General features: G+C 37.0%; 1 protein-coding gene across 1 annotated transcript in view; it reads right to left on the bottom strand.

Annotated features, from left to right (window-relative positions):
* LOC149785308 (TBC1 domain family member 9-like) overlaps positions 1–14,522 on the bottom strand; it is a 113,886-nt gene that overhangs the window by 63,441 nt on the left and 35,923 nt on the right. The window contains exons 16-17 of the mRNA XM_089979198.1: positions 8,580–8,703; positions 6–114 (exon numbers count right to left, since the gene is read on the bottom strand). Coding sequence (XP_089835324.1) covers positions 6–114; positions 8,580–8,703 — 233 coding nt within the window. The remainder of the gene's footprint in view (positions 1–5; positions 115–8,579; positions 8,704–14,522) is intronic.

Genomic DNA, 14,522 nt, shown 5'->3' with positions numbered 1-14,522 from the left:
CTTACCTCATTTTCTGCCCCAGAAAACAGCATCCAAATCTCTCCTCTGTATTTATCTGGGAGACCCATCAAAATCAGCTCATGGACTCTGTGAGTTCTGTACATGCACATTCCTCTGAGGGAAAAAATACTAACTTTGAATCTTGAATATATTTACCCCAATATTCTGAATTTCTTCTTGGATTTTGAAGAATAAATTTTCAATTTCATTAGTCTGAAAAATACAATACTGTCAAGATCATATGTAAGTTTTGAAACTGCAATCTCTACCAAAACCAATTTGAAGCTAATATGAAAACTACTTGCCAGGACTGTATTACTGTCCAAATAGATGCAGATTGCCGGGTTCAGCTGTTTTATTGTTTCTGAGGTGAGGAGTGATGGAAAGCAAATATAGTATTAATTGCACACACTGACATAAAAGGTTTGAAATAAGAATTTTTTTCCCAGAATGCACAGTGTTGTGTCATGATTTGAGAAAGAAATGATTAAAGCCTTTCACTAATCTTCTGACAGACATTGGATCACTGAGAATAATGATCTATACTTTACTAGTGACAGACATTGGATCACTGAGAATAATGATATATACTTTGCTAGTGACAGACATTGGATCACTGAGAATAATGATATATACTTTGCTAGTGACAGACATTGGATCACTGAGAATAATGATATATACTTTGCTAGTGACAGACATTGGATCACTGAGAATAGATGATACATACTTTGCTAGTGACAGACATTGGATTACTGAGAATAATGATATATACTTTGCTAGTGACAGACATTGGATCACTGAGAATAGATGACACATACTTTGCTAGTGACAGACATTGGATCACTGAGAATAATGATATATACTTTGCCAGTGACAGACATTGGATCACTGAGAATAATGATATATACTTTGCTAGTGACAGACATTGGATCACTGAGAATAGATGATACATACTTTGCTAGTGACAAACATTGGATCACTGAGAATAATGATATATACTTTGCCAGTGACAGACATTGGATCACTGAGAATAGATGATACATACTTTGCTAGTGACAGACATTGGATTACTGAGAATAATGATATATACTTTGCTAGTGACAGACATTGGATCACTGAGAATAGATGATACATACTTTGCTAGTGACAGACATTGAATCACTGAGAATAATGATATATACTTTGCCAGTGACAGACATTGGATCACTGAGAATAATGATATATACTTTGCTAGTGACAGACATTGGATCACTGAGAATAGATGATACATACTTTGCTAGTGACAGACATTGGATCACTGAGAATAATGATATATACTTTACTAGTGACAGACATTGGATCACTGAGAATAATGATATATACTTTACTAGTGACAGACATTGGATCACTGAGAATAGATGATACATACTTTGCTAGTGACAGACATTGGATCACTGAGTATAGATGATCTATTTTGCTAGTGACAGACATTGGATCACTGAGTATAGATGATATATACTTTGCTAGTGACAAACATTAGATCACTGAGAACAGATGATATATACTTTGCTAGTGACATTGGATCACTGAGAACAGATGATCTATACTCTGCTAGTGACAGACATTGGATCAATGAGAATAGATGATCTATACTTTGCTAGTGATAGACATTGGATCACTGACAATAGATGATATATACTTTGCTAGTGACAGACATTGGATCACTGAGAATAGATGATACATACTTTGCTAGTGACAGACATTGGATCACTGAGAATAGATGATATATACTTTGCTAGTGACAGACACTGGATCACTGCGAATAGATGATATATACTTTGCTAGTGACAGACACTGGATCACTGAGTACAGATGATCTATTTTGCTAGTGACAGACATTGGATCACTGAGTATAGATGATATATACTTTGCTAGTGACAAACATTAGATCACTGAGAACAGATGATATATACTTTGCTAGTGACAGACATTGGATCACTGAGAACAGATGATCTATATTTTGCTAGTGACAGACATTGGATCACTGAGAATAGATGATCTATACTTTGCTAGTGATAGACATTGGGTCACTGAGAATAGATGATATATACTTTGCTAGTGACAGACATTGGATCACTGAGAATAGATGATACAAACTTTGCTAGTGACAGACAATGGATCACTGAGAATAGATGATATATACTTTGCTAGTGATAGACATTGGATCACTGAGAACAGATGATATATACTTTGCTAGTGACAGACATTGGATCACTGAGAATAGATGATACATACTTTGCTAGTGACAGACATTGGATCACTGAGAATAGATGATATATACTTTGCGAGTGACAGACATTGGATCACTGAGAATGATATATACTTTACTAATGGCAGACATTGGAACACTGAGAATAGATGATATATACTTTGCTAGTGACAGTCACTGGATCACTGAGAATAGACGATCTATACTTTGCTAGTGACAGACATTGGATCACTGAGAATAGATGATATATACTTTGCTAGCGACAGACATTGGATCAATGAGAACAGATGATATATACTTTGCTAGTGAAAGACACTGGATCACTGAGAATAGATGATATATACTTTGCTAGTGATAGACATTGGATTACTGAGAACAGATGATATATACTTTGCTAGTGACAAACATTGGATCACTGAGAATAGATGATACATACTTTGCTAGTGACAGACATTGGATCACTGATAATAGATGATATATACTTTGCTAGTGACAGACATTGGATCACTGAGAATGATATATACTTTACTAATGGCAGACATTGGATCACTGAGAATAGATGATCTATACTTTGCTAGTGACAGACACTGTATCACTGAGAACAGACGATCTATACTTTGCTAGTGACAGACATTGGATCACTGAGAATAGATGATATATACTTTGCTAGTGATAGACATTGGATCACTGAGAACAGATGATATATACTTTGCTAGTGACAGACATTGGATCACTGAGAATAGATGATATATACTTTGCTAGTGACAGACATTGGATCACTGAGAATAGATGATATATACTCTGCTAGTGACAAACATTGGATCACTGAGAATAGATGATACATACTTTGCTAGTGACAGACATTGGATCACTGAGAATAGATGATATATACTTTGCTAGTGACAAACATTGGATCACTGAGAATAGACGATCTATACTTTGCTAGTGACAAACATTGGATCACTGAGAATAGATGATATATACTTTGCTAGTGACAGACAATGGATCACTGAGAATAGATAATATATACTTGGCTAGTAACAAACATTGGATCACTGAGAAGAAATGCTATACACTTTGCTTTGCCCACCCTTGAATTAAGTATGGATAGGTTATGTCTAGTTTCATGTCCCATGCTAACCATTTCACCTGTTTGTTTACATGGTAATGTCACCCTAGCCCATTTGCTGACTGTCTGCTTGATGCCTGGGCTCCCACACAGACCCAACTGCTCTTTTTACTTTGGTGTATATTTCATGCAAAATATTGTCATGATTCTTCATTCAGAAATCTACATAATCAGGTGATGCCATTAACTGAATTTTTTGGTACAAGGGAATGCAGCTCTAAATTCCACATAAGAAGTGCAAAACCTACCATATATACCCATTTATAAGTCATCTAACAGCAAATTACACAGACCCAGATCTGTTACTACATAATACACCAGCAGATCTGGGTCTCTACAGTCTGTTAGGAGTAATCAGTAGAACAAACAACATAAACCCTGATTTGCTGCTGCATTATGTGATGGCAGATCAGAGTCGATGTTATTTGCAGTTGGACCATTTTACAGGCAAGTATATATGACATGTCATCATTTTGCTTTCTTGATGAATGATTTCTGTCTCAGTCTGATGATGCTTGTACTTGCAGGAAAACAAATTTCTGAGTGCATCCAGAGAAAACTTTAAAGCACTACCCATATCCAGGAGGTGCTAGCACCAATAAGGTCTGGTGAATATCTGGGCAATGGTCAATGAACTACTTCTCTGCAGGGCTAAATCTTGGAGAAAAAGTTGGAGAATGTTGGCTATGCATGCCAGTTGATAGTTTCAGCAATGTCTCCAACAGAATAGTGGCACTCGAAGGCATGGCTTGCAGAGACAGACTTTATCTCATGTAATTATATTTTCATATGGTATATGATCCCCAAATATGTTAAACAAAAAACATCTAATTAAGCTGACTGGCCAAAGTATGAGAAGTTAGTCCATCAAAGGTAACCAGTTCTTGGTTACAAACCATGGCATATAGTTTGGCTTACCATAAGGGTGTGTAACTCACCATGGAAGCCAAACCCAAGGCTATTAGGAAGAATGACTTGTAAGACAGCAGCTTCAGCTTTGTCTTTGGCAAAGGTTCAGACTTAGAGATGTTGAATAGGTAAGAACACATGAAAGATTCAGTTTGGAAAATGATGTTGAGCAATGGTAAGATGACCAGGATGTGGGTCATTTTCCCCATCAAATTTGTAAAATGAAGTCCTCTTTCTAGAACATTCTAAGGTCAAATGGCCATGTAAACATGTTTACAAAAATTATCTAAAAGTTTAGTCTACAATTATAGATAAAATTTAGCTATCTCTTTAAGTCAAGTAAGTGCTTTGGACACTTCTACCTGATTCTCATGGAAGCACCTTTGGGCACCTCTACCCAATTCACATATAATCACCTTTGGATGCCTCTACACCATTCTCATGGAAGTGCATTTGGATGCCTGCTTTAAATATAAATTCTGAGACCACCTTTTGGGCAAAATCCCCACTTAGATACTATATTCATTGATGTGAATGACCATTATGTCAAATCACGTGGTTGCTGTTTAATCTCTAGTTGCAATCTGCTATTTAAGGTAACTGGGTCATAATCTCCACTCCCAAAAATGGAGGCCACACATTTTGTTAGTACTCTCTGAAGTTTGCAAAATTAGAATCACTACTATGAAAGCTTCAATAACCAAGGTAAGGGCTCTGATATTGATGGAGGCAACACTGAGTTTTCATAATTTATCAAATTCATATGATTTAGTAATGTCAGTGTAGACAAAGAACTGGTAAATTTCAAGTATGAGAAATGGCAGCTATGGTTGGTGATACGGCTGCACTGGTTCGACAGTGAATAAATTCTCTTAAGATTTTAAAGCACATAAAAAATTTTCCATGAAAAAATTATACAGCTATAATGATTAGATTTTGTTCTTAAATCTTTCTATACATACTAGATGTGTACAAGAAATGTAAAATGGTTAAAATTGATGTTGAACATAACATATACTACACTGCTGAAACAGTAAACAGGCAGGCCTAGGTGTATGGAGTTCAATAGAAAACAGGTGTTCTATTTATAGCACACTGGACTGTGTAACTCTGGTACATGTATATCAACTGCCTACAAAGCCATACACTCTATGAAATAACGGGATATGTAATATGCTGTTTACAGACTAAACTTTACAATCTACAATCACGGACAACTGCAAATGTTAAACCCACTGAACTAAAAGAGTCTTTTGCACAGAACACATGAATAGCCTTCCCCCATGAAGGTCTGCAGCCCTGCAGAAAAGTAAGATGTAAGAATTCCTTTGCAGAAATCCATGTCTTCCTGGAGACTAGCCCAGTGCGTTCAACTATCCACACAAAGCACTTGGAGGGAAGATGCACTCAATTATAAAGGTTCAGAAACTCCATGTTAAGACAGACAAAAACCCAAATGAGCAACTGGTGTATATGCTGTACTGGAATACAACTGACTAAGCGTTTCGTATAATGTCATCCAGGCAATCTGCCATCACCATTGCTGAGGTCAGTCTTAAATGGGAGATGACTGGTGAAAGCCCACTGTCAAAAGATTGGGTCCAAAAGGAAATACATGAAAACGATACATACTTCCTTGGAAAACAAAGAAAAGGGACTTTCTTTGCAAAGGCTGCATCAGAATGTGAAAATAGGCATATACCAGATTGAGTATGACAGTGACCTTGTCCCTCTTTTGTGAAAGTCTTAGCAGATTTGAACTTGTTGATTTGGCTCAAGTCGATCATTAGCTCGAGTTTTTGGTTTTGTTTTGGCTCCAGAAACAGCGTGGAATAGTTTCAAGTGTCTGACTGCTTACAAACAATATCCACTTGACCGGTGAGCCAAATATTGATCTTTTTCTCCAAAATTAGTGCCTTCTCTGGATTTATTAGCATCTCCATCATATGGAATTAATATCCACAAAATTCTTTGTCCTTCTGAAAGAACATGGATTATATATTCCCCGCTGAGCAACCAGTCAATCCAAGACTTTCAAAAATGAGTCCTTTAAAGTGACTAAAGCTCTGATGTCTGATTTCCAGGAATTCAATATCAGACCATTTTTTCATTTTAAGTGCTGAGTGCTCAAACCATCACTAATATTCTTCAGTGATAAAATTTTCAAATTAGCCAGTGGCAGCAATATTGGATATGACATCGGCACCATTTTTTTTTATTTAGGACAAAAATAGACACCATCTGAACACTTTAGGTGAAAAAGCCATGTTGATATAACCATCCATTCTGGAGAATAGATTACATGATTTTCAGCATGTTCATTGTGGCTGCAATATTTGAGGTTAGATTGGCACCATTTTCTTTCAGGACCAATGAGATATCATAATTACTCTTCTGGTGAAAATCCCATGTCAATATGACTTTCCAGTTTGGAGAATTATTAATAACAAGATTTTCAAGATGGCTGTCATGGTGGCCATACTGGTTGCTAGATCAGCACCATTTTCATTTAGTACCAACTAGATATCATGTCTTCCATATCAGAAGAGTAGCAATAAGCAATCATATTCAATATCATCACAATTTTTAAGACCAGCTAGACACCTTAAGTCTTCTGGTGAAAACTCCACACTGATATGACCTGAGTAGCAATAACAAGACTGTCAAAATGGCTGCCATGGCAACCAAACTGGAAGTTAGATCAGCACCATTTTCTTTTGGGACCAGCTAGACATTATAAGAAGTGTCTCAGTGAAACCCCTATAATGATTTCATGACCCATTCAGGAGTAGCAATAACATTTTGAAGAGGGCTGCTATGGTGGCCATATTGGATGTCAGATTGGCACCATTTTTATTTACAGCCAACTAGATTTCATAAAATGTCTTTTAGTGAAAACCCCATTTTCATATGACAATCCATTCAAGAGGAGAAACAAAATATTTTCAAGATGGTTACTGCAGCAGTCATATTGGGTATTTAATCAACACCATTTTCATACAGGATGGCTTGACCATGGCATGAACATGTGTGTAAAGTTTTATGCCAATCCTCCAAATAGTCAAGGTGGATTAGCGATAAAACAAACTTGTGCTAGTAATATACACTGGAAAATGGAATTTCCATGATGAACAACAGGTAGCCATTTTGTTTAATGATGCTATGCTCTTAAGTTTGTTGTATGCAACTGACCTGTGATTTTTCTACAACACTCTCAACCCAAACATTTTAATCTGTGCAAGAAATGTATAAACAAAAATAAAAATCTCTTCATTTAATTTGACAAAATACACACTGCAAGACATTATATGTACAAACAGGTTTTCTGAACAGTCATTGTCTTTTTATTGATGCAGTAATGCAGCAGTTAATCACGATGGCATGGAAAGATGAGAAAAAGATCTATGGAGATAGATGGATTCTGCCCTAATAAATAAATTATAGAACAAACATTTCTTGTTTTTTTTAGCAGATATAAGAAAATATTTGACTTCTGAAGGGAAACATTTTGTATTATCACTCATGGCTTTGACACTCATGATATTAAAATGTTTCCACTTCACTTGGGAAACATTTCCTTCTATCTAATCCAAAAACAAGGATATCCTCAATCCATTTCATGAAAATGAAACAATATAATTAGAAGGAAAGATGCAAGTATAAGAGTAATAATATGGGGCCAGGTTTCCTGAGTGTCCTTTAAATACAGTTTTCTGAACAGAACATTAAAATCTGCTGTACAATCAACACAAAATAAATAGAGAGTAAAAAACAAGTTTTTTACCAGCCCTCTTAACAGCTAAAAAGTAAGTACACATGTGAATAAAACCTGAAAATTCTTCCTCGTCTGCATTCACTGCAGGTAGACTTCTTTTAAACCCAGGATAGATAAAAGCACTTCATTTATGGTAGTCCATAGTTTAAACATGATGGCAAATGCTAGATCTCATATTTCCCTTCACGTAAGCAATACTGGTTTACTAATCTGACCCAATTAAGAGGATGGATCAAGTCCAATACAGGATGAATGAGTTTCACTTAGTCAATTTCATGGAATCAGTGTAAAGAAACAGATGGATAAACAGGCATTAGATAAATGAGACAGACTATATTTTGACAACTGACACTAGATAAATGGAACCAGACTATATTTTGATAACTGACCCTTACATTAATGGGACCAGGCTATATTTTGATAACTTACACTAGATAAATGGGACCAGGCTATATTTTGACAATTGACATTAGATAAATGGGGTCAGGTTATATTTTTAAGTATTCTTCAAGCCCTACCTGCCATACTCAGAAAAATGAACCTCCCACAGGTGTTCCTTGATTGCTTCCTTGGCAGTCAGCTCATCTGAGTTCCGACGGTTGAATAGGCTGACCAGGGCTGGCTGACACTTGATATTATATTCTGAAGTAAACAATCTGACTGTGTTTAACCAAGGATGAAAGAACCAATGTCAAGGTTTTTGAAATGGTTTAAAATGAAAAAAATTTAAAAAATGTTCTCCAATAATGGTTTTCTAGCTTTTCTCTCTTGGGCATTAATATATACATTTTTGTTAGACATACAAAATTCATTATAAAATCTCTTTTTTAATATAGAGTAATATCTCTTTTCCCTGGAGTCAACCTTGATTCCAATCTCCCAATACATATAAAGCAACTTTATTATCAAGAACTATAGGCTTGGGTTTACACTTTGCTTATAGAAACATGGGTCATATAATAGGAGATAAACTTTTGCTCTAGCACAGCAGATGAAGTCAAGTAACTCATGCTATTGGAAAGCTACTAAGGGACCTGGGCTGGTAACCTGTAGTTGCATCACTGATATTTACCCCACCTGGCTGAACTGAGGTCTTGGAACGAGAGGTCTCTGAGGCAAAAGCTAGAAAAATCATCTCTGATCTCCAATCTATGTCTTGGATTATGTACCTACAGAGGGGGGAAATCAGGGAGAACAATGCTGAATGGGAGCTGATGGGTGTCAACATTATTATAAGGTCCATGCATACCTAATTTAGAAGGGAATTTAATGGCTTTATATCACTTCTATGACAACAACTATATCAAGTATGTGCATACTAAATTAACTTTGATGATATAGCTTCATACCACTCCACTACTTCAAAGCCTCTGAAAATGGAAAATGGTCCCTCTGACCCCCTTGTATCTGAATAGTTATCAGTTTATTCACTGTTTTGGATGTTAAGAGCACAAGAAAACAAACATAACACGCATTGGGTAAGACAAACTGCAGGAACCACAAATAATTTGAGTGACCTTTCACCAATTGGTTTTGAGAAGTTACATGACTAATGATCATTATTTGAGAAACCAACAATCCCACGGCCTGGCAGCATCGTTTTAGTTCCCATTATGCTGAGGCTTAACACACTGAGCAAGACAACAGTGCCTGACCAAACAAGTCATCTCCACCTGCTTAAGGTAGAAATAACTGAGATCTCCTTCTTTTGGTTCAGTTCACTTTAGGTATTCTTTCATAATCCTGAATGGGTTCTGAAAATAGCCTTGGGTCAAAGGGTCTGAGGAAGAGTGTTTTTGGTATAGATGTGACTGGTTGTCCATGAGTGCAAGCCTGTTCCAGGTCAAAAAAGGGACATCATGAGAGAAACCAATCCATCTTGTTGTAGTTGCAGATGTTTGGGGTCATCTAATATGCCATGTATCTCACTTATTCTGCAGCTGTAGCCAGGACAACTAGAACACAGGTCTTATACAAGAGGTGAATCACTTAAGTTCTAAACATTGATTTGAACATCACTTTGTTTTGCCTCATTGAAACCCATGGTTGCTTCCATTAGGACTGAAGGCCAAAACTATGGTGCTGGGGAAACAAAAGCTTGAAGGCTGAATAAATTCTTATTTCACTCATGTTCTTATTTCCATGATGCTAAGTTATGCATGAGCCTGTCATACTGTAGCATCTGAGGATGATGGAGGCTAGTTTCCTCTTTAGAGAAGCTAGCAAACTGTGGTATTAATGTTTCTAAGTGAGTCATGTGGTTTGCTCATACAATTAAGAGAATCTCTACTCTTGTCTTCAAACATCTTTAGCACAGTGGCCTTTTCTACTGGGTGATCCTGTCCACCACTTGCTCTAATACTGTTACACCATATATGCCAGTTGCATTTTCCCTGGTTGATGTGAGAACAACCTGAATTCAAAATTGTTGAGCATTCAAAGTGAGATCTAGACTTTCCAAGGAAGCACACTGCTCAGTTCTAAAGGTCAGTGATACATGATACTTGAGGGGGATGATCATGACTAATCAGTTAGTCAGGTGTGGTATTTGTGGGATGAAGGTCTGGAGTTTGGCATTTCCACCTTATTGCAAACAAGCTTATCAGTGGACACATATTCTGCTTGAAGACCAAGGGATGAATGCACCATTCAATATGAAAAGTCGTAATTTGGATTTTGAGCCTTCTGTGATGTGAACTTGAACCACCATTTATCAACAAAGATGCCAACTGACAAAGACCCATGTCAGATGTGTCTTCTGGCTTCTCCTTGCCTCCTGATACACATTACAGCCACTAAGACATCTGATGGAATTTGATGTCCTTTCCTTCTATGAATCAAGGTCATTCACAATGGTCTTCATCTCCAAAAGACATAAAAAATGAACTGATGGAATGCTTTTCTTTTCACTTCCTAAATCTAGGACAGATGGTGGGTACTTAGCCTGTTGCTAGTGTGCAAAATATAGTTCCTGGCTGTTGCTCTTGCAACTGGATGACTACTGTAACCATGTAAGGTTCTCCCATTGCTAAGATGGAGCCTCCTATTGCCCATAGCTGATCAATACTCTAGATAGCAAAGTTCAGCTACCAATAAGATAGAAGGATTATCTGTGGGGATCTCATGAATGAGTGACCCAAAGATAATGGGATCCAACGTGGCAATGGGGGGGGGGGTGAAGACGGGTAACAAAAATTCCAGTTTTGTCAAACAATTCTCTGGTTAAATAACTGGGTCTCTATCTCTCAGATGAGGGTATTTTGTTGTGCTCAAGAATTGTGGATATATAAACTTCCTCCACATCCATAACATACTAACTAATCGACATTACAAAACGACAAGGTACCTGGATATGAAATTGCTTGATTCACTGCAGTCTTGCCTTGTACTCCTTATCAACACTATGATGCTTGACCTGGGGTGTGTTCAGTAAAGTTAGCATTATCTAGTGCTAGACTAAAAGTCCTACTGTACATGCTGGTAGAGAGTAGAGCATGGTGACAAAAGCTTACAGTCAAGAGAAGTACTAATTTTGTTTCACTCACAGAAAAGTTTTCAAACCAAGATTATTTTGTAAACGAGGCTGTATGAACCAAATAAATGGTAAATAACACGGTTCACTTGATGTGTACTTACTCCACTTGTCAATAATTACTAAATAGCATGTTTTCAGTAAATAATGTTTCTCAATGAATGCTTCCCCTGTCACATTATCATCAGGAATATGAGCTTTACTGCTCCTTGAATGCAGCAACTCCATAAAGATAAAATTTCCCCTTTACTCCCAGTAGATGGCACTACTTTACACTGAGTGATATAATAATGAGGATGCAAAAATTTGTGGAGACGGCTGGGAGGGTTTATTTGTAATGTGATAAGGTAAATATTCTTGGGGAAACATAATTTTCTAAAAAAAATGTGCTCTCTCCTTTGAATATGTATGTGGATCACATTAACTTTAGAATAATAGGTAACGGTAGGGAATGCATAATCATCCAACCTCAACTATCTAATAAACATTCTATGAAAGAATATCTGAATTACCTATAAGGATAAACTCCCCCACCCCATATGACAGTTGGACAGCCTATAGTCATGTGGCCCATGGCCACATCAATCAAGTAAGGATAGAAGATGACCATCCCCTTATCGAGCAAAAAGACAGACGAATCCATTCAAAGTGCTAAACCTACACATATGGGGGCATTGTGCTGACCTAAAAGAGTCTGGTGGCCATCTTGGTCACAACCATTGGGGCCCACAAGACTCAATTAACATTTCTGTGATGACAGATCTCACAGATAAAAACTTGAGAAAGCTGACTGTGCATGACAGCCAATGGGTTCTGTTATCTCTTAGATCAAAATGTTGTGTTTGACAGTAAGACTCACTGAGACTGCCCTAATCTCATGAGAAGAAATTCTAACATGGCATATCAGGACCTGATACAATTCACATGATGCCAATTGTATTACCCACTTCAGCCATGAAGCCTGGGTTTCAGAGGTTATATCCTCATTTTAACCAATCACAGGCAGAATAAGATATTTTTGGGACCAATGGTTCTTCATCTTTCCAAACTTTTTTTTCAGAGCACAGACTTGCTTTGCATCCTCTCTCAGCATATCAAAAGAAGAGAGAGCTTGGATAAACACCTTTTCATTGTCTACAGACTGTATCCGATTCAAAGCTATGAAAAGCTATGAAACTGGTTGCATCATAACACCAGAGAACCATCTGATCTGAACTGGAAATAGTATGGTTCTACTGAATGGGCAAAAAATGTATTCACCCTGAACATCTATGCTAGCACTATCAGACAGCAGAACTTGTAAGATAACAGCTTCAAAGCTGCTCTTGGTTTGAACAAATTTGAGTTGAACCAAGTCAAAACCCATGAAAGATTCCATGCTGAAAACTGAGTAAGCAATATAAGCCCATTCCAGTCAAAGTTGCCAATTAAGTCAGACAAATTCTTGTCATGACCAATATTAATTCTACCATGATACCTGAATGTGTCAGACATTATGGAACACTATGCCAATGGAAATCTGAGCTAACTTTTTTCCTCAACAAGTCAAACAGATTAAGGCATTTATGGGGATGATGTTATTATCTTTGCATCAGTCCCTAAACAACTGCTACTTCCCTTTGTAAGCTTTCAAAGTGTAAGACCTATTTGTTTGTGAAGGTTGAAATGCCATGTTTTTTTTAAATGATGTCCACAAATTTAGAACAAATAAGAAAACATATAAACAAACATGAGTCCCTCAAAGAAACTAATGTTCTACTGGCTAAATTTTTTCTCTCAGGAATTCAAGATAAAACCATTTCTTATTTGTAACTGCTGAGTGTTGAAACCATCTTTGATACTCTTCTGTAATAACAAGATTTTCAAGAAAGGCCAATGTGGCAGCCATAATGGAAGTCAGATCATCTTTACTTTCATTAACAAAGAAACTAAACATCATATGAAGTCTTTCAGTGAAAGCCCCATGCTGATATGATCATTCATTCAATGAAACAGTGATAACAAGATTTTCAAAATGGCCACTGTGGCAACTATACTGATGTCTAAGGAGCACCATTTTCATGAAGGATGAACTAGACAAAAACCATTCTGATATTATGATTCATCCCATTCAGGAGCATAAATATAATATCATTTACATTTAGGACCAACTAGACATCACGTCTTCCACTGAAAAGCCAACTGCATTATTACTTTTTGTTCTCATGGAGTGGAGATGAAAAAAACATTCAAGATGGCCACTTTGGTGACCATAATGGACAGCAGATCAGTACCATTTTCATTTAGGAGCAATCAGACATCAGAAGATCATTTAGTGACACCCACCCCTGGTGATATGACAATCAATTCAAAGGTAACAAAGATTTTCAAGATGGTCACTCTGCCAGCCATATTGGATGTCCAAGCAACACCATTTTCATTTAGAACCAACAACTCTGGTCTTGGTATGGTGGGGTTTAACACCATTTTTCAGCACATAATAAGTTATAATAGTCTAATTGGTGGAGAAAGAAATAGGGAAGACCATGAAAAGAACTACCATCCCATAGGAAGCTACTAGCAAGCTTTCTCACATGCCCATGCAGGTCAAGGTGAGAATCAAACTCAAGCAAACAGAGATGAGATGTGAGTGATCTGTAAAGGCTAGTGTTTTCGACCACTTGGCCACCTTCGGCCCCAGAACCAAAAAGAACATGGGATAAATGTTTGTGTAAAGTTTCCTCCAGGTAGTTTAGGTGAGTAGCAATAAACAACTTTTGCTAAAGAATGGATCGACAATGGACAACAGACCATCCCACAAGTTCTCCTGGTATATGACCAGCAGAGCTAAAATTTCCTACAAAGGTTCTAATTCTTTGTGGACACTTGCGCACATAAAATTTTGCCACATTTATTGACAATTCCTGAAGGACTGATGTGGGATGATACT

This window comes from Sinohyriopsis cumingii, chromosome 13, assembly GCF_028554795.1.
Source record: "Sinohyriopsis cumingii isolate HCF-2022 chromosome 13, ASM2855479v2, whole genome shotgun sequence".
NCBI classification, from domain to species: Eukaryota; Metazoa; Mollusca; class Bivalvia; order Unionida; family Unionidae; genus Sinohyriopsis; species Sinohyriopsis cumingii.
Note: the sequence above shows the minus strand (reverse complement) of the source record. Positions and strands in the feature narration are given on the sequence as shown.